This window comes from Alnus glutinosa, chromosome 11 (assembly GCF_958979055.1).
Source record: "Alnus glutinosa chromosome 11, dhAlnGlut1.1, whole genome shotgun sequence".
NCBI lineage: Eukaryota > Viridiplantae > Streptophyta > Magnoliopsida > Fagales > Betulaceae > Alnus > Alnus glutinosa.
In genome coordinates this window covers 4219130-4245288 of record NC_084896.1, presented here as the reverse complement: position 1 = coordinate 4245288, position 26159 = coordinate 4219130, and the positions used below count along the sequence as shown (strand labels likewise).

General features: G+C 37.1%; 2 protein-coding genes across 3 annotated transcripts; one reads left to right on the top strand and one right to left on the bottom strand.

Moving 5' to 3' along the window:
• The first annotated feature begins 483 nt into the window (after positions 1 to 483).
• Positions 484 to 6684, top strand: LOC133881447 (beta-galactosidase 11-like). Its single transcript, XM_062320376.1, has 19 exons — positions 484 to 943; positions 1257 to 1352; positions 1463 to 1575; positions 1687 to 1753; positions 1867 to 1959; positions 2049 to 2192; positions 2353 to 2447; positions 3111 to 3216; positions 3329 to 3413; positions 3494 to 3612; positions 3960 to 4127; positions 4253 to 4431; positions 4632 to 4741; positions 4824 to 4933; positions 5106 to 5213; positions 5306 to 5410; positions 5826 to 5971; positions 6052 to 6397; positions 6480 to 6684. The coding sequence occupies exons 1-19, from the start codon at positions 761 to 763 to the stop codon at positions 6606 to 6608; spliced, it is 2502 nt and encodes an 833-aa protein (XP_062176360.1). The 5' UTR covers positions 484 to 760; the 3' UTR covers positions 6609 to 6684.
• Positions 6685 to 10487: 3803 nt separating this feature from the next.
• On the bottom strand, positions 10488 to 23302 carry LOC133881446 (E3 ubiquitin-protein ligase UPL3). 2 transcript variants are annotated; one of them, XM_062320375.1, is made up of 18 exons: positions 22062 to 23302; positions 21562 to 21672; positions 21324 to 21440; positions 21062 to 21232; positions 20759 to 20920; positions 20177 to 20425; positions 19936 to 20057; positions 18410 to 19835; positions 16672 to 16767; positions 14865 to 16421; positions 14520 to 14744; positions 14314 to 14418; positions 11916 to 11996; positions 11747 to 11815; positions 11523 to 11651; positions 11246 to 11368; positions 10955 to 11154; positions 10488 to 10732 (listed from the first exon to the last, which is right to left on the bottom strand). In XM_062320375.1, exons 1-17 carry the CDS (start codon positions 22926 to 22928, stop codon positions 11089 to 11091), a joined length of 5676 nt encoding a protein of 1891 aa, XP_062176359.1. In that variant the 5' UTR covers positions 22929 to 23302; the 3' UTR covers positions 10488 to 10732; positions 10955 to 11088. The 2 variants fall into 2 exon arrangements, with proteins under 2 accessions (XP_062176359.1, XP_062176358.1); XM_062320374.1 differs by having other exon boundaries at positions 10488 to 10718.
• Positions 23303 to 26159: the final 2857 nt, after the last annotated feature.

Genomic DNA, 26159 nt, shown 5'->3' with positions numbered 1-26159 from the left:
AATTTTTTTTTTTAAAACAAAAAAAAACAAATTTTGATCCAAGGGCTCATGGATTCCAGCACATCAGTCTAGTGAAACAGACGTGGAATAAGAGTGTAATATGTAACATGACTCATAATTAATCACCAGGACCGGCTTCATATATTCTTGATCAATTTCTTCTCAATTTTCATAAGATCTTAAATTTTTTCATAAACCATAATAAAACTCCCATGATGAGAAGGATTAATTGCTCTTCTTATTGGCAACATATATAGAGATGGAGGTTGCATGCAGAGTAAGAAAACTTCCTTTCCCTTGACATGCACACCAATTCCGAGTTGTTGTTATGGTTATTGATGAGTCCGGTTCCTCATTCAAACCCTCCATGAAACTCCCCCAAGAATAGCTACAAAGACAATGAACTAATTAACAAATTAAAGATTTGAAAAATAAATAAAAATACGTTATAGAAAGCAACACATACACAACTCTACCAAGCAAACGACCACCAAGAGATCAAAACAGAAATCCAAAATGGCAAGTCCGAGGTTTCCTCAAAGCCCTTTATGTTTTGACCCTTTCATCGTCCTATATCTTTGCCTTTTCATGGAGTTTATGTTTCAGCTTCCGGGTATCTCCTCCTCGTAAGAAGGAGGGTTCCCGTATTGGCTCGAAGACTGCTTTCTTTTTGTCTCATTTTCCTTGGAATTTATATCATCATCATCATTCTACTAATATCAACGGCTGGGCTAGGGTTATAGTTTAGAAAGAGCATTCAATGGCGGTGTCAAGCCGCGTGCTTTTGCTGATCACCATTCTTTCTCTTCTTGTCTCCGCCGCAGTTGGCCATGACGGGAATAACTCTCAAGGCGTGACCTACGATGGGAGGTCTTTGATCATCAATGGAAAAAGAGAGCTTCTATTTTCGGGTTCCATCCATTACCCTCGTAGTACCCCGGAGGTAACTAATTAGATGTTAAGTTATCGAGCTTCTCCTTTCGATATACGAGAAACGCTATTCAGTAGCTAGACTATGTAATACGATTGAAATGAGGTGACAATGAAAATTAGCCCTCTTGATTTTTATTTATTTTTTCTTAAACTTTGATTTTTGTTGTTATGTCCTCCCAGTTGTATAACAGATTGACAGTATACTAAATAACATTACTATTATATGTATTTTTATTTTTTTTTTTGACTTTTTGAATTTTCTTGATGGTTGAGTATCAATGGATGAAACTAATATGTAGTTGTGTCGAATTGGATTTTTTTAGATGTGGCCAGACCTTATCTCAAAGGCTAAACATGGAGGTTTGAATAACATTCAAACCTATGTGTTTTGGAACATTCATGAGCCTGTGCAAGGGCAGGTAAAATAAAGTGTTGCAGACAGAAACTGTTCTTGAATATTCATTAATGTCAGAATTGCCGCTATAATTTGTTAGTCTAACTCTTCAATGATGTTCTGAATTTTTGGCAGCACAACTTTCATGGAAATCGTGATTTGGTGAAGTTCATCAAGCTGGTCGGGGAGCAAGGACTGTATGTGACCCTCAGGGTTGGACCATTCATTCAAGCTGAATGGAACCATGGGTATGTTTAATGTTTTGATTTCTCATTTTCTTTCCTCTTGCATGATTTTCTAGCTGCTATGTTACTTAACTCTCTCTAAAATTCTGTTGTTTTGAAATATGTGTACTTCAGAGGGCTTCCATTTTGGCTAAGAGAGATCCCTGGCATTGTATTCCGTACCGATAACGCGCCATTCAAAGTACTCAATTTCGCACTAATCTCAAAAGCTTAAACGGATAGATAATGATTGATTTAGCTAATATTCTAACACGGCTTAAAATCATGTACTGACTCGATCTTTCCCATTTGCAGTACCAGATGAAAAAATATGTGAAGATGATTGTAAACAAGATGAAAGAGGAGAAACTATTTGCTTCACAAGGAGGCCCCATCATCTTAGCGCAGGTTAATTTGGTTGAGTTTCTAATAATTTTCGCTATACTGAAAGGAGATGTTATCTTATTAATTTGATTATTCATTAACTTATGGCACAGATTGAAAATGAATACAACCATATCCAACTTGCGTATAGAGATATGGGAAGCAGATATGTTCAGTGGGCAGCAAACATGGCAGTCGGGTTGAAAACTGGAGTTCCATGGATCATGTGCAAGCAGAAGGATGCTCCTGATCCTGTGGTGAGTTTGCAAAGATGGGCTAATATTTTGCATTCCCAAGAGACACTTTAAATTTTCTCTGGAAAATGTCAAGAATTGAGCAGCAAGAAAACAAACCAAACAACAAAGTCTTATGAGTCTTTCTGGTCTTGGGACTAAAAGCACACGCTTTGACATGCAGATCAATACTTGCAATGGAAGGCACTGTGGCGATACTTTCACAGGGCCAAACAAGCCCTTCAAGCCTTCTTTATGGACTGAAAACTGGACTGCTCAGTGAGTATACCCCTCAGCGATTTTCATTGAACCACTACTTAAAAGCCTGTTTGAGATTACGTTAAGAAGCTTAAAAACCTGCTTTTAGTAAATAAAAAAATTGTGTCAAGCAAAAATAAATTTCTTTGGTAAAATATTTAAAGGCCCTAAATTGCGTTTAGGGAGAAGCTTAGATCTAAAAAGCTTTGTTAAACTTTTTCTATAAACAAAAGTTCTTTTTTTCCGACGTAATCCCAAACAGGCCCTTAGGGTTAATGGCATAAAATGCATCCTATATATAGCCACTCAACAGGGCCATTTAAAGTACCATAATACCACTCGACAAGAAAGGAAGAGAGCATCATAAACAAACTCACATAGACACACACACACTCATTAGAGTAATAAATCAAGCTTAAAAGGTTTTAAGTTTGCTTTTTATGCTAAATTAAGTAATTGTTTGTTGGCTTCTTAGCGATGTTAATGTATTTTTGTTAGAATATTAATTAAATGATTAAATTCATCATTTTCTATCAACTTAACTCTTGGGAGAAGTGATTATTTAACATTGTATCAGAGCAAATGTCAACTAAGTGGTGATTTAACACAATATCATAGTAAAGCTCAAACTTTTAAAATAAGTAGTGACCTATGGGCTTTTCAATTGCTATTTTGTAAATACAGGTACAGAGTATTTGGAGACCCTCCATCTCAAAGAGCAGCAGAAGATCTTGCATTCTCAGTTGCCCGATTCTTCTCAAAGAATGGAACTCTGGTCAACTACTATATGGTACGAAGACTACCCGGCCTTCTTCTCTTATATTTCTTAAGAGAATCAGTTATTTTACTGCCTGAATGGCTTTTGTTCTTCATTGCAAATCACCTTCCTTCATAATTTGCAGTACCATGGTGGGACAAACTTTGGTAGAACAAGTGCTGTCTTCACAACAACTCGCTACTATGACGAAGCCCCTCTTGACGAATATGGTAATGATTTCAAGTATATCTTCCTCTCCAATGACTCAATAAAACTAAGGTTGCTCAAACGTATAGAGAGACTAATGCAGGTTTGCAGAGGGAACCTAAATGGGGTCACCTTAAGGACTTGCACAAGGCTCTAAATCTATGCAAGAAGCCTCTGCTTTGGGGTGTTCCTAGTGTCGAAAGGTTGGGGAAGGATACAGAGGTAGGTCTCTGAATATAGAGTGAATAAATACAGCATTTCTTTCATCCGGACTAAATCATCATTTATTCTAAAAGCTTAAGCGGATATGAATGACTGAATTTACTCGTTTAATTTATATTAAAATACTCTTCCTCGCGTAAAAGCTCAAACTCCTCATTCAATACGTGAAATATTCAATTGAAATGAGAGGTAAATGACGGATACAAAGTTTGACCTCAAGAACTTTAACTCTGATAACATATTAAATCATCATTTATCCTAAAAGCGTAAACCGATAAAAATGGATGTATATTCTAAAACCATCCAATCACCATACACTAATATGTTTAAGCTGTTCTACTATGCAGGCTCGGTTCTATGAGAATCCTGGAACAAAAATCTGTGCTGCATTTTTGGCCAACAACAACTCCAGAGTGGCAGCAACTGCTAGTTTCAGGGGTGTGGACTATTACCTGCCACCGCGTTCCATTAGCATTCTCCCTGATTGCAAGACTGTGGTCTTCAATACTCAAACAGTAACTCCTGATTGATCTCTTACATGTCTCTCTATCTATAGCATAGAAGAAATAGGACCTGATTATCTCATATTTGGATGTTTGTCAATGTCTAAGGGATCGATTCTTCTCTTAAATAAAAACAGATTGTATCTCAACATAATGCAAGAAACCTCAAGAGATCAAAGGTTGCAAAGAACCTTACATGGAAGATGTCCCCAGAACTAATCCCAACTGTCGAGCAATTGCCAGTTGATTCCAGGGAACCAAAGGAGCTCTATAACCTGCTCAAGGATACCACGGACTATGCATGGTACACCACCAGGTAAGTAGCACCTTGTGAGCAGAATATAGATTAAGTTAAGATGTTCTTAACTATTATAACAATAAAGTTTTCAATAGAAAACGTTTTTCATAAATACTTGGCCAAAATAAATACTAAACGCACGTTTTTTTACTCAAAAGGGACACTTTTAGTCAATTCTCTTGAATAAATCTGACATGTTCTGCATATTATAACTGCAGCATAGAATTGGACCCCCATGACTTCCCAATGCGGCCTGATATTCTCCCAGTACTACGCATTGCAAGTCTTGGACATGCCTTGCAGGCATTTGTGAATGGAGAATATGTTGGTGAGCTCACATAATCCAGGAAATACATTCTTGTTAGATATAAAATTTTTCGTAAATAACTAATTGTTCTTATGGTTTTCAGGATCGGCACATGGGAGCCATGACGAGAAGAGCTTTGTCTTTGAGCATGCCGTGAACTTCAAGCCTGGTGTTAATCATATATCATTGCTTGCCATGACAGTGGGACTCCCAGTAAGTAGCTCCTACGCCTTTTTAGTGGATCTTAGAAAAGATGTGGTCATCTGTGGAGTCGGGATTATAACTTAGGACCTCTCACAACTTATCCCAAAAGCTTAAGCGGATAGAAAATGGTTGATTTCATCATTTAATTTATATTTTAACAAGTTGTTCTTTACCTATGAAGGATAGCGGAGCTTACATGGAGCACAGGTTTGCTGGTCCTCGTGCAGTAACCGTCCTAGGTTTGAACACTGGAACTCTCGATCTGACAATCAATGGTTGGGGGCATCAGGTGCCAATGAACTCCCTATAGTTACTTGCAGAAATCAAGAACCTTCAAAAATAGTTGATAGGTGATGTAATATAGAAATGCCCATTTTGCAGGTTGGCCTAACAGGAGAAAAGCTTAAGGTGTTCACTCAATCAGGATCACATAGGGTAGACTGGAAGAAAGCCAAGGGACAAGGACCTGCTCTTACATGGTACAAGGTAATTGTTCAATCGTCACTTATCTCAAAAGCTTAAACTGATAGGAAAAAATAAATTTAATTATTTAATTAATACTTTAACATTTCCTTTCACGTGTGAGTTAAAACTCATTTTTAATAGGCGAGGCACAACACGTGAAATATATAATTAAAATGGGAGGTAAATGACGGAGTCAAGGTTCGAACTCAGAACTTTTAGATCTGATACCATGTTAGTTAAACCACTATTTATCCTAAAAGCTTAAGCTTATATAAGAAAATATAAATTTAATCATTTAATCAATACTTTAACAATAATAACAAAGTCTAATCAAACCTGCATGGTTCTTAGTCAGCAGTCAGCAATGGAACTGACTAAAAAAGGTATTTAATTATTTTGCATGAAACTTCATTTGGAAATGCATTTATATCTGCAGACATATTTTGATGCTCCTGAAGGGAATGACCCAGTTGCTATCAGGATGAGAGGTATGGGCAAGGGAATGATTTGGGTGAATGGTAAAAGCATTGGCCGTCACTGGATGTCCTTCCTCTCTCCTCTTGGGAAGCCTTCTCAATCAGAGTAAGTAAAACTACACACAGGGATGATGAAAAAGATCTTCATGAAAAACAATATTCTAAATTTGCAATAATATTCATTAGGTACCATATCCCAAGATCCTTCATAAAGCCAACAGAAAATCTCATTGTTGTATTGGAGGAGGAGAAAGGGAACCCTAATGAAATGGACATCCTTCTTGTCAGTAGAGACACCATCTGTAGCTTCATAACAGAGTATCATCCACCCAATGTGAGATCATGGCAAAGGAAGGACAGCAAAATCAGACCTGTGTTGGATGTTGTGAAGCCAGCAGCTCATCTCAAATGTCCAAACCACAAGGAAATCGTTGCTGTGGAGTTTGCTAGCTTTGGTGATCCCTATGGCATATGTGGAAACTACTTTGTGGGAAACTGCACTGCTCCCGTTGCCAAGAAGGTTGTTGAACAGGTAAAACATGCATATTTGTTTCCAACATGTAATTAATTACCTTATTCAATGCTAATCATTCTGTTGTTTTGGCTTTGAACAGCATTGCTTGGGAAAAATTAGCTGTTCAATTCCAATGGAGAGAGAGCTTTTCGTTAAGAACAATGATGCTTGTCCGGATATCAAAAAGACACTTGCTATACAAGTGAAGTGCGGCCGCAAGAAGCATTAAAGAATATATCAAATTGAACTTTGAACAGTGATGCCAAGCTTATGGTAGTTTCAATGGAAAAGTAGACTTGAGAGTTATTGAGATTCAATTTTATTTTATTTTTTCATTTTTTTAATTAGTATATGAGTACTTGAATTTGTGCTTATATTCACCTTTTTTGTGTTATCCACTCACAAATATACTAATGGTAATACATAGTAACTCATCCATTGGAGATGCAAGTTTCCTCTCTCTCCAAGCAATCTTGGCATTGTTTTGAAACACTTCAAGTTCATTTGATAAAATATTTTAGAGTGAGTTTTTTGCTTTTTGGTTGAAAACAAGTGTTTTGATTGATATAAAGGTGAAAGTAGTTTTGAGTGTTTTGTGTTTGAAGTTGTTTGTTAATGCTTTTACTTCTTTTGCTAAAAGCAAAAAATTTCCTAAAAAAACGTAATCAAATGAGGCCTTCATGTTTTTAACCTCTTCGGCCTTCAAGCTTTCGGGATGAAGAACTTGGAAAGGAGTTGAATGTTTAAGGAGGTATTTGGAAGCAAAGCCAAATAAAAACTTCTAAGTTCCATTAGATTTCATTTGCCTAATGAAGCACCTTACCCTAAAAGGAAAGACCAAGTTTAGTGCACTCGAAATATCCAACCATTCATAATCTCCTTTCGACCCTAGTTGAAGGAAAAAAAAAATTGTGGAAAAAAAATTATTCAAAAGAATAAATTATATAAAACAATCAAAATGTTGAAATCGAGTTCAAAATTATTAGATAATTTCCAATTCACTTTTTGAAGATATCAAAAAATAAGAAGGGAAATAGCTTAGAGCCGGCAAGGGAAGGTCGATCAGTGCAGTTGGATGAGAATTTATTTGCAAAATTTGTGGCAACAATGAGGTTGCCTGTTAGTTTTACAACTAAGAAAGCAGCTGCAATGCTACCAGTGATGGATTCTGTGGGTCCGCAGGAGTGGCAGATTCCGTGAAGGATATTGTTAAGCCATCTATTTCGAATAAGGGTTTCCTTCAGAGAGAGTTCCTCTACCCAAGCCTAGCTATGAAAGTTTATACTCCTCATTCCTCCCTTTTAGTGTCGGTCGTGCATCATCGACTCTAGATGTCAAGGAAGATGGGGTGATAGGGTTTCCCTCTCCATTGAGTGGTTGCATCACTCCCATCTTTGAAAAGGACAATGAATTCAGGGTGAATGGTTTGTCACAATCTCAGAAGTGGCCATTAGGTTTTGATCCACCTGGGAAGGTAGTTGTATTGGAGCAGAGTGATGAGATTTGGGATGGGAAGGCTGGAGATTCCCCTTACCCTTTGGGTCTTCTTCCTCCCAGCATGGCATTAGATTGGGAGGTGGATAGTGTTGAGAATGAGGATCCGTCCTTGGTGATTCTGGATGCCTTTGAAGAGGACTTTATTTGAGGAGTTAAAGTTGCACGCCCGGAGTCTAAAGGCAGGAGGGAGATTTTAAATTTGGTAAGCTCCATCAACTACGGTGATGCAAGTGCGTCCACTCGGCATAGGAAAAGGAAGAAGGCTCACGTGCGGTACCGGAGAATGCTTCTTGAGGGTTTGAGCTTGAGGGTTTTGGTTTTTGAGGGCTTGTTGGGTTCTTTTTTCTTTTTATGGTCTGCTTTGACTGTTCACTTGTACTTAGAGGCGTCTTACGCTTTTTTAATAAATTTTTCTTACTTAAAAAAAAAAAAGAAAAAAAAAGGGGATTGAGCCAAAGGAAGCCCTAGTGATTCCAAATCTGTTCTCAAGCTTGAGCACTTAAAAAGGCAGTGGCCCGAATGATATATATTAAATTTCACATATTTAATGGTATTTATTAGCATCCGTTGCTCAAACCAAATCATGCCAACGTTATGGAAGTTTCTAGATCGTGTGAAATACTAATAGTACCAAAGGCACCCTATAGTTTAATAATAAAAAATGAAAAATTGGCTATGGAGCTTCTGTGTAGCCAGAAATTCATACAGAAACAAAAGGGTTCAATAGAAAAGTCATTTTGATCCGATCCATTCTTGGGGTCAAATAAAGACAAAGGATATGTTAGTGACCTAGCACGACAAAGAACTTTGCCACATAATAAATAAGTTGTCATATCATTTAAAATTTTTAAATGGCACAATATCATAAACACAATTAAATACAACAAAACAAAGAAAAAACACGCAGTTGTTGGGAATTGTGTCATAAACTCCAATTGAAATGCATGGTACTTAAAATATGCGGAATAAATCGTTTATTTGATGTTTTATTAAATAAGCAATAGGCATATATAATTGTTTACATGTATACCTCTCATTACTTTTATATTATCATGTACATGCAATGTCCTTAAGTTACATTGACTATGACTTCTGTGTGAGTAAAGAGGTTACCACGCAAAAAGATTTAAGTTATATGTTCTCTAACTTGTAAACCATTGTTCATAGTGTTAAATAGAAATAAGAATTCTATCAAGACTATAACACATTATGATTTATCTTGGTCATAGAAATAGAGACTTGGGGTTGATATTTTGGTGCAAAAGCATAGAAATGCAATGCACTAAACAATACATCATACATGTAAGTCATCATTCTTTATTAGAGGGGCGCCTTATGCTTTTTTTTCTTTATATAAAATTTCATTTACTTATAAAAAAAAAAATAATGATGTACGCTTACAGATTACTTATAACAATTACTCTAAATAGTGAAAAGAATGTAAACTTAGATATAAATTATGTCACTTTGATATAAAGTATATGTCACTTTAATTCTTGTAAGAGTAAGACTTTTATTGCGGTTAAAATCCTAGTTCGTTGGTTGATTGCATGTAGCATTGTAGCATCGCTATAGTTCAAGAAAGAATCCAAGTCTTTTGTAAGAATCAAAGAGATAATAAATATTTTCCTTGATGTATATTTAACAAGAATGATTATTCTGAAACTCAGGCATAGTGTTTCGGTATGAATTACTAAAACTGTTAAATGAGATTTCACATAATACAAATAATACTCATGAGATTAAATTTGGGACTCAAAGATAAGAGATAAAGAATTAAAGTGACAGTTTTGATCGATTCTAATTCAACTACGAAATATTTCATGGACGGATAATGTGTAAAAATAAGCCAGCCATATGAATTAATTTATTAAAATCAAAAATATTAACTGGAGTATAATTACAATCATTTAGTATAACTAATTGTAATTAATAATATCATTTAGTATAACTATTTGTAATTAATAATAACATGTAACAAGTCATGAGATGACAAGTATATAAAGTTTATTGAAGCTAGTTATTTTTTTTCCTTTAGGTCCCTCCTTAAGCTGATATAATTTAACCAATGGTATTAGGGCCTCAATTATTTATTTATGCCTAATTTACCTTATGTGGGCTTAAAAGAAAATAATTTCTTGCACACATAAAGGAAAATTCGGCTAAATATGAAATCAGCTTAGCCCTAGACGCATAGAAATAATATTTTATCCCCATGGGTGTGTAGTGCCAAGGGGATTTAACCCCTGGCCATTTTAGGCTTCTACTCCTATCCTTCATCCTAATTTCCTAAGCCTATAAATAGAGATCAATGGTGTAAGTTAAAAACACAACAAAAAGTTGTGAAAAGAGATAGAAAAATTGCTCAGCAACCTTCTTTAAATAACTGAAATTAGATGAAGACCACTTTCTCAAATGCAGTCTAGCAAAATGGCACGATCTACACTTGCTGATTCTTTTTTATTACTACAAACAATTGAAGAAGCCTTGGATTTCACCAAGATGATAGAATTTAGAATCAACAAGACATGGTTAAGTTCCCCGAAACTGGCAACACCCACCTAGGTATGGACCAGTATACACCACATAGGACAACAGGTGCAAGAAAAAATTAGGAAAAATGTAAAGAAATTCAATAGAATTAAAAGACATAATAATAATACTTAAAAATTATTTATTTTTCCTTTTAACATTTCATACCATACATGTATATCCTACCACCAATGAGTTGAACATTGGAAGAAGAAAAAAAAAACAATTTCCTATTTATTTACAAGCCCTAGCAGCTGAAAAGGTGCTCTCCAATTTCCTTTACAGCTTCCTGAAAATTTGGCGATCCAACCTGAAAACAGTTTACTGCTATTGTTTATGAAAACCAATACACATTAATGACGAAGTAAAAAAGGGAAAAAAAAAATATATATATATATATATAGGCAGTATTGCAGAAAGAATGGAGGGTTCCCGGGAGAAAAATGCAAGCAGTACACGGTAAGAGAGTATAAATGGAGGACCTAACCACAGGCCCTGACAAAAAATATTCGACACTACAGCCACCATGAGAAGATAGGAACTGACCTCGATCATGCGCTACTTTAGAAAGGCACCTAAAAGGAAGCCATTATTTGACCTTCAACATCAAAATTATCGCAGGCAAGAGAAATCAATGCTGAGATACAATATACATAAGTCGATTGGTTAGTCCCAAAAACTCATGATAAATCAAAAGATCCCTGCCCTTCACTGATCGCATAAAGCAGTTTCTTGTACATAACCTCCTGTTTAAAAAGTAAAAAAAGCGTATTAACACCGGGATAAGAATGAACTGTACTGATATATTGTATTGGCCTATTTTACCAATTATAATACCTTTGTAGAGTAAGGAGGAAGCTTCAGGTAGTTTGCACATGTCATGACACTTGGCAAGTCATCATCTGCTGGTTCTAAAAGCCCAGTCCCGTTTGCCGCTGTGTTACTTGCGGACGAAGAATGCTGCACCAAAGATAAGCAAGCATTAATGCTATTAATATGTGCGAGCAACATGGATAAAGTGACAGCCAACAATCTAAGACAGACAAATATTCAAATGCATCAGAAACACAATTTCAACAGACATCATCTAAATCTAAATCCACTATGCTTATACCTTTCTCACAATGGTAAGTTTTGGATTCAGTACTGCCAGACCACCAGGTGGAAGCCTAGGTGCACCAGTGACAAACTGACAGAAGGCCCGCTGCTGCTCTGGTGTGAACTCTCCCAAAATCTCTAGTAGCTAACATCACAAAGGAAACAATAAGGACCATGTAATATTTTAGTAAAAATTCATTTCCAGAGGACTGACTTCCAAATCTAGGAAGAGAAGCATACATTAACTACTGCTGGACTCTTGGCAGTGTATCCATGATCAAATTTTATATGATCAGCAAGTGTATCAGCCTGCAAAAGTTAGAAATTAATGTATAACCATAGAATATTTTTTAAAAGAGGTTCCAATCATGTCTCGTAATGCATAAATGCACAAATAAGAAAAAATTACCTCCCATAACTCTCTACGGCCACAAAGCAAGTAGTCCAATTCATGCGGAGTAAATATATGTAAAGATGTTATGTCAAAGACCTAATTGTCATGCGGAATAAGAACAAGTTTTGTTAGCACAGGAATATGTTTTAAAATTCAAATATAGAAGAACAAAACAAATATATCCAAATCAACAAAATGAATCAGAAGAAAAAATGCATTATAATAAAAAACCTAATATGAGTTTTAAACAAGAGAGACATGAAAAGTTAAGGAACAAATTTCAACAAACAGGCCTGGTGGAGAAAAGAGCAAGGAATTCTGTCTTTTATTTCTATATTTCAACATAAGTTCGCTTCTATATGCTTGTACCTCAATATATCTCCTTTCATCGGTTTGCATCCCCCCTCTCATAGGCTCTCTCCTACTCCATTCTCTATCTTAAACTTAATGGTGAAAATCACCAAAGTTTTTCCCTCTTAGTTTCCAATGCCCACAACCAAGACATACGCCCACCAAATATTAGCCACCTTTATCACTATAATCATTGCCAAGTTCAAAAATCACCACGTATGGGCCTTGCACCAGCAACCAAAACATTCATTGCATAACCAACACCTACATCTGTTTTTTCACCAAAAAGCACCAGCTACTATGGCAAATTCCAACTCAAATTTCATTGAAAATGCACAGAGAGAGAGAGAGAGAGAGAGAGAGAGAGAGAGAGAGAGAGAGAGAGAGAGAGAGAGAGAGAGAGAGAGAGAGAGAGAGAGAGCATGGCGAAGGGGGTGGGAGTGGGAAGGAGAAAGAAGGCTGAACTTGTTATCAGCACAGGAAGAGAGAACAAAGAAAAACTCAAATCACAAACTACCCTCTCGGTCACTTTAAAACATGACATTAAGATCAAGGTTATTGTATGCCCATGAAAGTCCTAACGCTCTGCAGGTTAGCAGGACTCTTGAGAATTTGAATGTTACAAGTGAAAATATGACCCAGATTCATAAAAAGAAACCTGTATAACTAAACAAATAAGCTTTCACACAAAAATGATTATGTGCAAGACATAGGACACCAGTAAAGTGCCATTTATTGAGCCCACAAAGTGATGCCCGACTCCAGTTACAGAAACAGCTTATGACTAAATGCTGGCAAAATTTTGAATTCAGGAACTACTGGAGATGATAAGGTTCAACATCATTGTCTATCTACCAAGAAACAATTTGAAAACCCCTCAGACACTGATCTAATTTTACATCTTTTACTATTTTACTTCAGTAATTATCTACTTGAATATTGTTCTTTTTGGCACGTACACTTGAATATATTACATTACCAAGAGTCAACAAAGCTACATAGATTGTGCATAACAGATGTACGGTTCTAATTGCGCAAATTGCCATTGTAGGTGGATTAGAAAACCTTCTCAACAGATGTCCAAGCCCATGAACCAAATCCAATTATCCATTTCTTGGACTAAAAGATTAAATTACAAGAGTTGGTGAAAACAGTTGATACTATATCCAATTTAATGCAATGTACAGGTTTTTGATTCATTTATAAATGAGATTTCAATTTCCATAAATTGTTATTGTGGGCACATTTGAAAACCTTTCCCAAACAAATGTCAAGCCAGATGGTCCAATAGCAACCAATATCAACTACCACGGCACATGAACATTGTGATAAACCCAACATTGTGTGTGGCAGACTCGGGTTTTTCACGTGGTCGGCAGCTCTAGGTAAGATCCTTACCATGAATAATCTCGAGAAGCGGCATGTCATTGTGATGGATAGATATTGCATGTGTAAGAGGAATGGAGAATCCGCAAACCACCTTCTTCATCATTGTGACATGGCTTATGCCATTTGGATTGCCTTTTTATAGTCGTTTTGGGTTGTGGTAGTTTATGCCTAGACGTGTTGTTGAGGATTTGTATGCCTGTTGGTGGATCTATGGCAGTCCACAGAGTGTTGCAGTGTGGAAGATGATGCCTACATGAATTTTATGGCGTTTATGGAGGGGAAAGGAATGACAGAAGTTTTAAGGAACCGGAAAGGACAATGGAAGAGATTTTGGGTGTTTGGTAAAGATTGTTGAGTTGAATTTTTGCTTTAGTATTAAGAAATGATTGATGTAATATAAAGTAGAAAAAAATTGTATGAAAAAGTGAAAGTTTTGTATTGTAGTGGATTTTTTTTTTTTCATTTGAATAGTAATAAAAAAATTATTGGTGTGATATAAAAAGTGAAAGAAGTTGGGATGTTTTGAAGTTGATTGTTTTTTGGAGAAGTGAAAGAGGGCAACTTACTCTTTTAATGATGTCAATTACTTATCAAAAACAAAGTCCAAAGAAATCCTAAACAACACAGCAATCTTCGGAATACTACTAAATAAAGATCAGAATAGATATTTAACCTGATTAAACCCTGCTCTAAATGCTTCCATTTGCCGCATCATTCCAGTCTTGACAGTCGCATCAACTACCAAGGATATATACTCCTCCAAGTTATAAATATCAACCTGGAAATTAGTATTGTCAGACATATCTTGACTTCAAAAAAATAAAAAATCATGGATGACATACTAAACATAGATATGTTCAAGGTATGTAAGTTGTATACATTTTCATCTCCAGATTTCAAAATGTATTCTGGATAACCAGGAAGTGTGAAATCGAGGCAGAGATCTTCAATTGGAGCCCCACGAAAACGTAAATCCGCAACTGCATCACTATTATCACCACTAGTTGATTCTAGATGTTGTTTCCGGCAAACAAGGACTTGCAGTTCTTGCAAAGTCTTCCCTAACTCAGCATCGTAAGTAAGAATATCATGCAAATCAAGCTCCTGCAATGGATTCAAAGATTGAATGTCTTGACCAAAATAGAGGTATAGAAGTATACAGTAACATAGCAACATCCAAACCAAAAAAAAAGGGTTAGATTTTTCATAATCCAATAAGCTTACTTGACCAAGCACGAGCTTATAAAATGCTGTTGACAGTGGGAGGTCCAATAGCCGTCCATCTTGAAGAGCTTTGGCCATCACACGCCCTACCAACCGGAAGTACTCAATCACTTTAGAGAACTGGCTACCATCAGAAGTATCAGCACTTGGAGACCAGGGACGAGGGAACAACCCAAGAGGGGCTTGGACAAGGTCCCCATCAGCATCATTGGGTTTTCCATTTTTATGTTGATCTCCATCAATTTCCATTGAAGGCTTCCCTGAGGAAGAATTTGTTCTCCACATTTCAAGTCCAACTTTTTGCAAGTCATGACTTAGAAGTGTGTAGAATTCAAGAGTGGGACCTAATCCAGTGCCAACTTCACCAAAATATTCTACCTCAAGCACAGCCTTCTGGCTAGAATACATCTCCATTACTTTTGCAGCAGAATCCAAAATGCGGTTTCTAGAGACACGGACCTTCTGGCGCTGCAATCTCCCAACCCTCACCTCTCTTTCATTTGCTGATCCATGACCATCAGCACCCTGTTGCTGCTGAAGACGATATAAAGCGCGAGATAACCCAAAAGCAGTTGAATAGAAGTACTGTCGCCGGGTCTCAAAGGGAAACAAGAACGGACACGCTTTTGTCAACTGGTAGCACCATGAAGGAAGACTACCACTGCAGAGTGCAAGCGCATCTTGAATTTGCCGAGCTAATTTGGGAGTAAGCTTGCTGTTAATAAATTCCTCTGAAAGAACCCTGGCACCGGTTGTTCTCAGCTCATCCAGACTCACGATTCTTCCCTCGGCAAAATTATCAGAAACTATTTGGGCTCTCAAACGAGGTGCAAGCTGATTCAAACCCTCTAATACACGCAAAAGTGCCAGTATGTTGAAAGTAGGATTAGATTTTTCCAGATCACAAGGAAGTTCTCCCTGCAAGATACTATCTAGAAGTGACATTCGATTCAACTGGGAATCAGAGTTAGAACCCGCAGAACCAGATTTGGTGGATTTTGATGTAGTATTAGAACTTGATCCACCAACAGAAGCCCTATCAGCTTGGCTTTCTGCCCGCTGGTATGTAATAGTGTAAATATCACTCCACAGCCTGCTTCCATCACTAGATATGAGATCATTACCTGCGTACCTCTCATCGTCATCTTCATCCAGTACAAGCTGTCGCTGAACAGCCTGATAGATAGTCAAATGCTTATTAAGCTGTTTCCCACCTGCAGTAAAGATTAATTTTGGAGGATCATTCAAACTTCCATATAGAGGGCGCCCTTGCCTATCTCTGCCTCCCCTAAAACCTCTACCATTAGCAGATCCAAGACCAGCCATGGCAGCAGCAGCAAATGACATTGCACCCCTTGAACCATAAGAATTTCCGCTCCTAAAATCAGCAGAATCGGAGCCCTTAACTGTAGCAGCTCTGCTACTAGAACCAGAAACTGGATTAGTCTGGCTATCACTTGCTGCTGGAGCAACAAAACTATCCTCTGCTGAGTCACCCAATTTCACATCGTGTACTTTGTCAGGCATGCAAACAGGAAGGGAATCATCTCTTAGCACCTGGACGAAAACAAAGATGACCCCATCAGAAAACATTTTGCAAGTGATCTCAATGACGAACAATATTACGTAAAATAGATGCTACCTCATCCCCCCCCCTACCCCTACCCCTCCCTCTCAAAAAAAAATAAAGGAAAAGAAAGCTGCAATCATATGAGACAGTTGAGAAGCGTGAGTGCAAATATTAAATCGTCATCTCTAACTCTAAGGAATGCTAGAAAACAAAAGCTAGAAGATCCATAAAACATACATCTTCATGGTCATCATCCTCATCATCTGAGATATCATCGTCTTCAATCACCAATGCATCATCAATCTCAACAGGAGATATATCCAATTCCTCGTCCTGCATGAGATGGTTAAGATTGTCACTGGAAGATTTTTTTTTTTTTTTTTAAAGTAAACTGGAAGAAATTGCCAATCACAAGAAACATACTATAAAGAAAAACAGAAAGAGATATGGAATATTATGAATAGATTTCGCAAGGTGCAAAGAGACCACAAGTACTAAGTCAGACTTATTACCAAAACATTACTGATGGAATTAGTCCTTAAAAATATTCAATCCGATAAAATTAGTACCCAACCCCACAACCTGAACAAAAGGCCCACATATCTGTATGTGCGGCGTGTGTGTGTGTGTGTGTGTGTGTGTGAGAGAGAGAGAGAGAGAGTAGACCTCAAAGACATTTTTATTTCTCCCTCATAAGCTTCGAAACATCTATCTATTGGTCTCTGCCTTTACTCAAATCCTAAAGCAAGTATCATTGTACTTGCCCCAAAAAAGAGGCAAGTACCATTTTCTAACCTTGCATATCACATTTGTTTCAAACAACCAAAGGAGCAGAGCAAGTTGAAATGCATATAAGTGGTATAATACTTAACACTCCCATATCAAAAAAAAAAAAAATCCATATCCTATGTTTCATAGGAAATCAGAATATTATAGCAATAGATAATAAGTTCTTAGAGTTCTTGAAACAAGATGCCACTAACTTATATACAATCATGCACTAGAGAAGGACTAAAAGCGGGACCTTTTCAATATATGCAAAAGGCACCGGTGAAAATGACAAACCATCCATATTGAAAAGATTTTGACTTCACACAAATATAATGCAAAACACAAAATCCACTGTTGAAAATGATACACCTTCCATATTTAAAAGATCTCGATTTACATAATTCTAAACAAACTACCGTTAAATGCTTTCTCACCTAATTTTCATTATTAACTTTGGAATAATACCTTTACTTTTAAATTGAACAAGGAGAAAAATACATGAGATACCAGGAATTACTGGGAAGTGCAAAAATCATTCATTGAATTTTTTACGGGCATAAATTTTGGGATAGTCACAAAAGAAAACACGAGGTAACATTAAGGGAGGAAAGAGTACTGGGAAGTGCAAAAATCATTCATTGAATTTTTGACGATGGAGATAAATTTTGGGATAGCCAGAAAAGAAAACACAAGCTAGCATTATGGTATGAGAGAGTAGGTCCTGAGTCTGGAATTTTTTATAGAAGAAAAAAATTACATCTATAATCTCTAGCCATAAATACAATCATAGCATTTCAAGTAAGAAGACAAAACTTCTCATAATATAGCAATGATAGAGCTTATTTTGATTTCAAGTATCAGGACTGTCACAGTGATACATCAAGGCACCTTTCATCAATGTCTTGTAAGGTAATTTTGGCATTTTATGTTCCTACTTTTTCAACTTCTTATCAAAGTCCTTACATTCACTTCAACTTATTTTAATTTTTCAATTATATATTATGATGCACAAACACAGAGGTCACACTTGCAACCTAATCCTAGGCACAAGGAGGAATAAAGGAAACAGCTATAAGAATCATGTTAGCATAGGCTGTACAAATCAAAGCCAGTATTTTAAACTTGGTGTCTTCTATTTATTCTTCTACTCAGGCAGATCAGCATTGTTTTGGCAATTTCTAGTCCTAGAATACTCGCAGCATACCTCAGAAGTAGAGTCCCCATTTACAGGTTTCATCTGAGCATCTTTATCCAGCGCTGCCCTTCTACGGGCAGCATTTCTTGTTTGAGGTCCTCTAGCCTCCTCCTGAGCAGGTCTCAAAACAGCTTTACCCTTTCCCTTCGAAGAACTTGTGCTTTTCTCTTGTGATGGATCCTTTTTAGATGCATCACCTATATTAACAGATGCTCTGGATCTAGTAGAATGACGACGAGTAGTGGAAGCAGGAGTAGAAGTAGATGGAGAAGAAGCACCAGCTCCTGTAGGTGTAGTTCCAGACTCAGAGTTCCCTGCAGATGGCGTGGACTTCTGACCAGATTCACCTCTCTGAACTCGGGGCCAAAGGAATTCTTCAACAGCTGCTAAACTTGCCAATGGATCAATCAGTACAACATTAGATGAATAGTCGCGGAGAGATTTTTCACCTTGGGCTCTAGAGAGACGCAACTTAAAAGGCTGAGACAATGCACTCAGTCCAGAGGAGAGGCGTGCACTTCCACTAGATGACCTAGATGAGTGGCTCAGCACAACAGGGAAACGCTCCAAGGAGGACAAAGCATTTTGAAGCTTCTGAACCAAGATAGTCATAGGAGCTACACTTGCTTCATCAATACTAGAAGGAAGAGCAACAGCAATAAATGACTTGAATCTTCGAAGTGCTTGTTGGCGAAGTTTGGGCAAGTTAGCTTCTGATATTTTCTCCTTAGAAAAGTAGCCACAAGAGAAGTAGTTCAGCAAAGCAGCAATCACACCACTACCAATAAACTCAAAAGTGGATACACCATCCCCTTTGCTTAGTTCTGATAGCATCTCAGATATAACCCCAACCAGATACTCTTCCTTATTCACAGAGTTATCACCCAGGCGAGACCCAGAAGCTTTAGATTTCCCCTTTGCTTTAGTCTTTTGGTCATCAACACCGGAATTCAACTTCATGCAAAGATTCTTTAAATGTAGAAGATCATCTGTAACTCCAACTTCAACAGAGCCAGGCTCTGAAGGGAAGTACTTGTCTTTAAAAGCTTTAGCACATGAACTGACTGCCGTACGAAGATTGGAATTAACAGAAGGAATTTCCACCGAACTTGGAGGCGATCCAATATTTACTGAACCGGGATTCTTAGATTCTTCTGAAGCACCTCCATCCACATTGGTGCTTCCACTCCGTCTTCTATAGCGCCTAGAGCGAGATGATGTTCCAGGGCCGGACTCATTTTCCTTCTCAGCAGAAGATGACTGTGCAGGATTTGGATTACCAGCTAAAATAAGTTGGTCCACAGCATGTACCACACCTTCTCTAACAAAGATCTTGGAGAAAGTCCCAGGAAGCTTTTCCATCAGAATCTCAGCAATTTGGAGGGCAGGAATCAAGACATGTGGATCTTTCCATGCTAAAACACCAGCTAAGAAACTATGATAACAAAGCAAAATGATGAAGTGAAGAATAAGTATTTCTCAACAAAGTATACTGTGAGCATATGAAGAAATCATAATCAATTAAAGTTGGATACCTTGATATGTTCGTCACACTCAATAAAGACTGAATCATCTCGGCAGTACTGAAGTACATCAATTTTCCAATCACTGAAAGACATTTGTGACGAACAGGGCCATTCACACTAGAACCATAGATCTGATTGAAAAATAAACAAACACTATAATTCACTAACTAAACCATTCAGCAAAAAAAAAAAAAATCACCAACTAAACCAAGTATAGATCAGAAACTACTTAGGCGCACCAAAAACTTACCTGAATCAGAACAGGAAGGAGATCCATTCCAAATTGTTGAAGAAGTTCAGGCTGATCATTTAATAGTTTCTCCCGTGCTGAAACCTCGGGAACATTTCCATTTGAGTCTTCCTGTTTCCCAGAACTGCCAGCCGAAGACTTCTTAACAACAGATCCTTTCACAAATAAATTAGAGCTAGATGGAAGGGAGATGGTTCCTTGCGGCAATGGAGGGAGAAGCTCATTTGCAAGGTTCACAATCTCAAAAATCTGCATAGTTGATTGAAAAACAGAAAAATTCAAACTCTCAATGTTAGAAAGATAATTGGAAGGTTCAAAGACTCTGATATAACCCCTCAATATATTTATGGCAAATAGAATAAAGAATACAACAAAATGCATGTTACAAAAAATTAATATCGGCAAGAAAAACAATAGACAAGTTGTGTCACTCATTTTAAATCATAATGAGTATAAATCAAGTAGAATTTCACAGAGCTTAAAAAAAGGCTGATAATTACAATCGTTTTGATATACTACTATAGCAATGAAAACAACAACCCCTTCCAGCTATAATAAAAGCCACTAAAAGAACAGCAATACCTGTTCCGCCGGTCTACTTAAAGCAGGTGAAACCGACGCATTAGTTGATATGCCCGAACCCGCTAAAATATCTTTAAGGATGCCACTGATACCCAGGAGAAGCAAAGTTTTGGATCCCAAAGGAGACCCACTTGCACAAGTGGAAAGAAGTCGTATTAAACCCTGTATGCCAAATAAGTCAAAATCAGAACCCTCCAATATACATAAACTCATCTCAATTTAGCTAAGCCTTAATACCAACTACCAAGGATGGCCCTCCAATATACATAAGCATCAAATTTCAAGGGTCAAATTTGCATTTACTGTGTATGTAGGAGCACTGAGAGATGCCTGTCCACCTCCAGAATTGCTGGTGGAAATAAGCGAGGCAGCTTGAGTAACCAGACCGTGATTGCAAAGTTCATCTAATTTATCTGGAGATGATGCAAATGCTTCAGCAATTCGAGTCAAACAAACAGAAGCATGCTCCAACACCTACAATCATAACACAATGCAACATGATAAGCAGAAATTATACCCAGAAGGGAAATCCATAATTCACAAACTATTAAATAATTACCATTACCTTTGAATCGTGATACTGAAGAAGGTTAGTCAACAGGGGAACAGCCTCCATAACAAAGTCAGCTGCATCTGAAGGGAGTTTCTTGCACATATTTGCAGCCGTAGATAATGCCACTCGCTGGGTCAAAAGTAAAAGAAAAATGAGAATTACTCAATGAAGATCCAAAATGCAAAATGGGTCCTTCTCTCTCAACCAAAGGAACCAACTTGTCAGTTTCAAATTCCACTAATTAAGTTACCTGAACTCCTGTGGAAAAGAAATCCAGATACGAAAGCACTGCCATAAGAGCACCAGCTCGCAAACAGGCAGTTGGGTGTTCCTGAGATATCTTCTTCAAGGCTTGTAGAGACTGTTATACATCATAACAAGCATAAATATCATAATGCAGCACCTAAGCAATGCTCCATTAACTTCACATATACAAATTTAAGGTTATAGTTTACTCACTTCCACTATAAAGTAACATAGTCACAACCATATCTAACAAAGCAGAAGCTAAATTATCAAATTCCCTACCCATCTGAATCATTTCACAGAGAAAGAAGAGAAATGCTACATGTAATTAAAATTTGACAAAGGAGCCTTCCTAAGATGATGTAGAGCTTATTCATTGGTACTCATAATATTTTTTTTTATTAATTGTTTTAATCATCTTCAATGAATAAGCTGCACATCAGTTAGTAAGGCTCCATTTGTAAGTCTTAAGTCCATGAAGCATTTCTCGAGAAAGAAACCAACCTGTTCAGCCAAGTCCATATATTCAATCGTAAGCAACCTCGCACAAAAGCAAGAAACTGCGCCGTAATGAACAACTGCTGCGCAGGACGAAGGGAGCACATCGCACAGATGCGTGAGCGCCCTCGCTGCAAGGAGCATTATATCAGGATTGCTCTCGTGATTCAGCAACCCGACGAGCACCGGTACAAACGAATCAACAGAGAATGTGCTCAGCGACTCCTCAGTTCCAATAGAAAGCATCTCACAGAGCTGCGTCAGCGCCTCGACCTGCCGCCCTTCCTCCCCGTCAGCCCTCAGCCCAGAGAGAATCTTCTTCAGCCGCCCACTCTGGTGCGAGGCGGACGACGAGCCCATCCCCGATGATGGCAAAAGATCGTCTAGCCCCGCCCCGAGCTTCCGCAGCAGCCCCTGGAGGGCGCTGCTTGCTGAGGTCAGATTCTGGTGCAGAATTCCGACTCCGCCGCCCTCGCTGTCGTTGTCATCGTCATCGCAGCCCGCATCGACGTTCAGACCCAAGCTCCGTTCGTTATCTCTATCTCTATCCCTATCCCTATCCCTATCCCTAACCCTAATCTCGTGCTCCTTTTCCTTCCCTTTCTCGGAATTGTCTCTGTTATCCGAGTTTCGACCCCGGCGGCGGGACCCGGAGGACTCGGTGGTGGGGTCCATAGGGTGGTCGTTAACTTTGGCAGCGGCGGAGGAGCGGGAGCGGGTGGAGATCAAGGAGAGCGCGGCGGAGGAGGCGGATGACGTGGCGGCAGAGGAGAGGAGGCGTGCACGCTTGGAGGAACGGGTGGTGGGACCGGAGGAGGAAGAAGAGGGCGCTGCTGATGTGGCCTCCGCCCGCTTCCGGCTCCGAGTTTCCATACAAAAGCGACCAAACCTTAGGGTTCGACGCTCGCTCCGGCCACCCCTGGGCGGGCGGGGCGATCACGAGTCGCTTCGAGATCCGCTCCCACGCTGCATCTGCCCGCACCGGATTCTTGAAACGATCGAAGCTCTGCTGTCGAATCAGCTGGAGCAAACCCTATATTCCTCTTCTTGCTCTTCGAAATGGAATTGGAATTTCAATCAGCCACGCAATAACCAAAGAAATCAGCGATTGATGGGAAAATATCGGTTAGAATCTTTACAATTACGGACTGCATCAGCCAATTTTTTCAAAGGTCTGTGAATTTAGGGTTGAATTACAGAGCCAGAGAGAGAGAAAGAGACTCTTTACACAATGAAAACCCTAAAGTGAAGAGCGAATATAAAGGACGGGACGACCTTTTATATATTTTTTACATTATACAGTTTTTTAATTTCTATTTATTTATTTATTTATTTATTTGGTGTGTGTAAATAGATTTTTTGTCATGTGGGATGGGATGCCATGGGGAGCTTCCATGGCGGTGAATGCTTCTCCGCTTTGCGCGTCTCTCTCTCGGGTGAAATGACTTCAAGGGGCCGCCACGTATTCCAATACGAATTCTTTTGCTGCTTTCGCACGGTGGTACTTGAGATGGCTTGACTCCTTTTGAGCCTCTTTTGGTACCAAAAGGGGGCAATCCTAATTCCTAACCCAATGGCTTTTGGTTGTTGTTGGGCCTCAATCTGGTAAGCATTTGGGACGTGGATATATTCCTATCATTTAAAATATATATATATTATAAATTCTAAAATTATTATGAATTTATACAATTTCTTCTTTCAAACAGTTTGAAAAATACTACCTATTAAAAATGTAACATTTTACCAATAAAAATTGAGTACATTTTTGTAAAATTTTTGTTTTTTATGTTGTAAAACAGCTTTGATCCTAAAAATTAAAATTTATAAACAAGAATGTGTCTAAATAGTGTCACCCCAATCCGATGTTATCATATATTTAGAATTTGGGCTAGAGAGGTGAGGTTGTGTTATCATACTTCACAATCTGATGTAATCCTATGGTTAATGTATGTTATGGATGGGATTAGTATGCTATATACTTGTAGGTTGATTACCACTGACATTCTAAATGCAATAGAAATTTGTTAATTTAATTATTAATAATCTTGTAATAGAACACTATAGAGGCTAGATACTCATATTGATATTTTTATTGGTAAAAGTTAGCTGGCAATAATCAATAGCTTGTTGACTTATACTACTTTTCCTTCTCTTTTCTCTAAGCAATTAAAAATGGGTGAAGGGGAAGGGGATGAGAATGGAAAACTTATAGTTTTCATACATCAAACATTCAACACAAAACAAGGTCACCAACATATATATTGTTCAAAAACCACCCCATTTTGTTTTTTTTTTTTTTTTAATAAGTTTTTTTAAAAAATTTTATAATAATATAAAAAATATTTATATATATTTTTCCAATTCAATTCACACTCCCAAACATCCTTTTCAAATTTTATTTCAGATTCTCTAAACCATTCAAACATAATTTTAAAAAATAAATCTTCTCTGTATTCACAATTTTAAATATAGTAAAATGTAGTAAAATATAATACAAAAAAAATCGAACGCCCAAACGAGCCCTTAATAAGTGAACCCAACAAGTGTAATATTTAATTGAAATAATAGGTAAATGATGGAAATAATATTCAAACAATCTTTGTATTGATATCATGCTAAATTATCAATTGCCCCAAAGTTTAAACTAATAAAAAATAAATGATTTAATAATTTAATTAGTATTCTAACATGACCAATACGAAACAAATTATAGGCATACATTAGTTTACTAGACAAAATGAAATACATTTCACCCCTCCCTCCCAAAAAAAAAAAAAAAAAAAACATGGATTAATCATTAAATCCAATGCTTTTAGGTGCTCATCACTAATCTTCCATAGTAAGAATTGGGTTGAGTGCCTAAATTTAGTTTTGGGTTAAATTATGCTTAACCCCCTCAACTATCAATCATAAGCTTTTAGGTGGACAACTACAACTCATTTACATGTTGCCCCCCACGTACTAACACCTGTCATACCCTTCAATTACCGATCGTTGACAAAAAATAAAAAAAAAATAAAAAAAAAAAAGTTATTTCATTAGTCGAGCGCGCTAAATCATATGAAAAAACACATACGTGACAACGCACATGTTTTTTTTTTTTTTTAATGTGAAATGACAATAATTACTTAAATACCTTTAGAGTTAAAATAATTCAAAATAAAGGAAATACAAAATTAAAAAATAAATCTTAAAATTAAAAAATTAAAAAGAAATCTTAATTCAAAAACTAAATTTACTTAAATACCCTTAGAGTGGATCGGCCACACATGAATTGTATGAGTGTATCCCTACCTCCTATAATCATTTGGGAGTGGTTTGGCCGCCACCCCAGGGTTTTATGGGGGTGGTCAAATCAATCCTATGAGTTGTTCCACGAACACCACTCTTTGTTTTTTTGTATTTTTTTTTTCATTTTTTTAAGCTTTTGTTTTGTTTTTTTTTTTGTATTTTTGTAATTGAGTGTAATTTTGTGATTTCAAGGAAAAAAGATCACATGCATCTCACGTATTTTTTTTATTTTTTATTTGTTTTCTTGGTTCTGTATGATTTGATGAACTAGCCCAACAGAATGGTTTCTTTTTTCCTTTTTTCTTTTTTTCTTTTTTTGGCAATAAATGGTAGTTTAAGCCTTTCAAGAAATTGACTGTCATGTTAGAATTCATGGGGCAATATATAAATGATAGATAATTGATGTAATAAATAAATAAATAAATATATATATATATATATATATATATATATATATGACATGTCCACACAAGAGAGGGGAAAGGGGATTCGAACTAATGACCTTCGCTTCATGAGACGTGGTCTCCAACCAATTGAACTATCTCTTGGAGACGTAATAAATATAATTAACCCATTTGTTTTGAACCAAGCTTTGGTGTCTCAGCCCATATTTTTGTATAAGTACTTGGTGCTTAATATAACTCAATTAGTTATCAACCCATGAAAAATGACAGTTTTTTCTTCAATTTGGATTTAAATAATTTTTTTGGACCCAACTTATAAAATTGTCACATTTTTTTTTGCATGTAAGAAGTACATGTTTTTTTAATAGCATATAAAAAACAAGTAAAAACATACTTTTTTTTAATATAA

Coding starts and splice junctions, on each gene's coding strand:
- LOC133881446 (XM_062320375.1), bottom strand. CDS start 22,928: ATGGAAACTCGGAGCCGGAAGCGGGCGGAGGCCACATCAGCAGCGCCC. Junction 14,745..14,864: donor ATAAGCTCGTGCTTGGTCAA/GTAAGCTTATTG, acceptor AATCCATTGCAG/GAGCTTGATTTGCATGATAT. Junction 14,419..14,519: donor TGAAATCTGGAGATGAAAAT/GTATACAACTTA, acceptor ACTAATTTCCAG/GTTGATATTTATAACTTGGA.
- LOC133881447 (XM_062320376.1), top strand. CDS start 761: ATGGCGGTGTCAAGCCGCGTGCTTTTGCTGATCACCATTCTTTCTCTT. Junction 2,448..3,110: donor ACTGAAAACTGGACTGCTCA/GTGAGTATACCC, acceptor TTGTAAATACAG/GTACAGAGTATTTGGAGACC. Junction 3,414..3,493: donor AGCCCCTCTTGACGAATATG/GTAATGATTTCA, acceptor AGACTAATGCAG/GTTTGCAGAGGGAACCTAAA.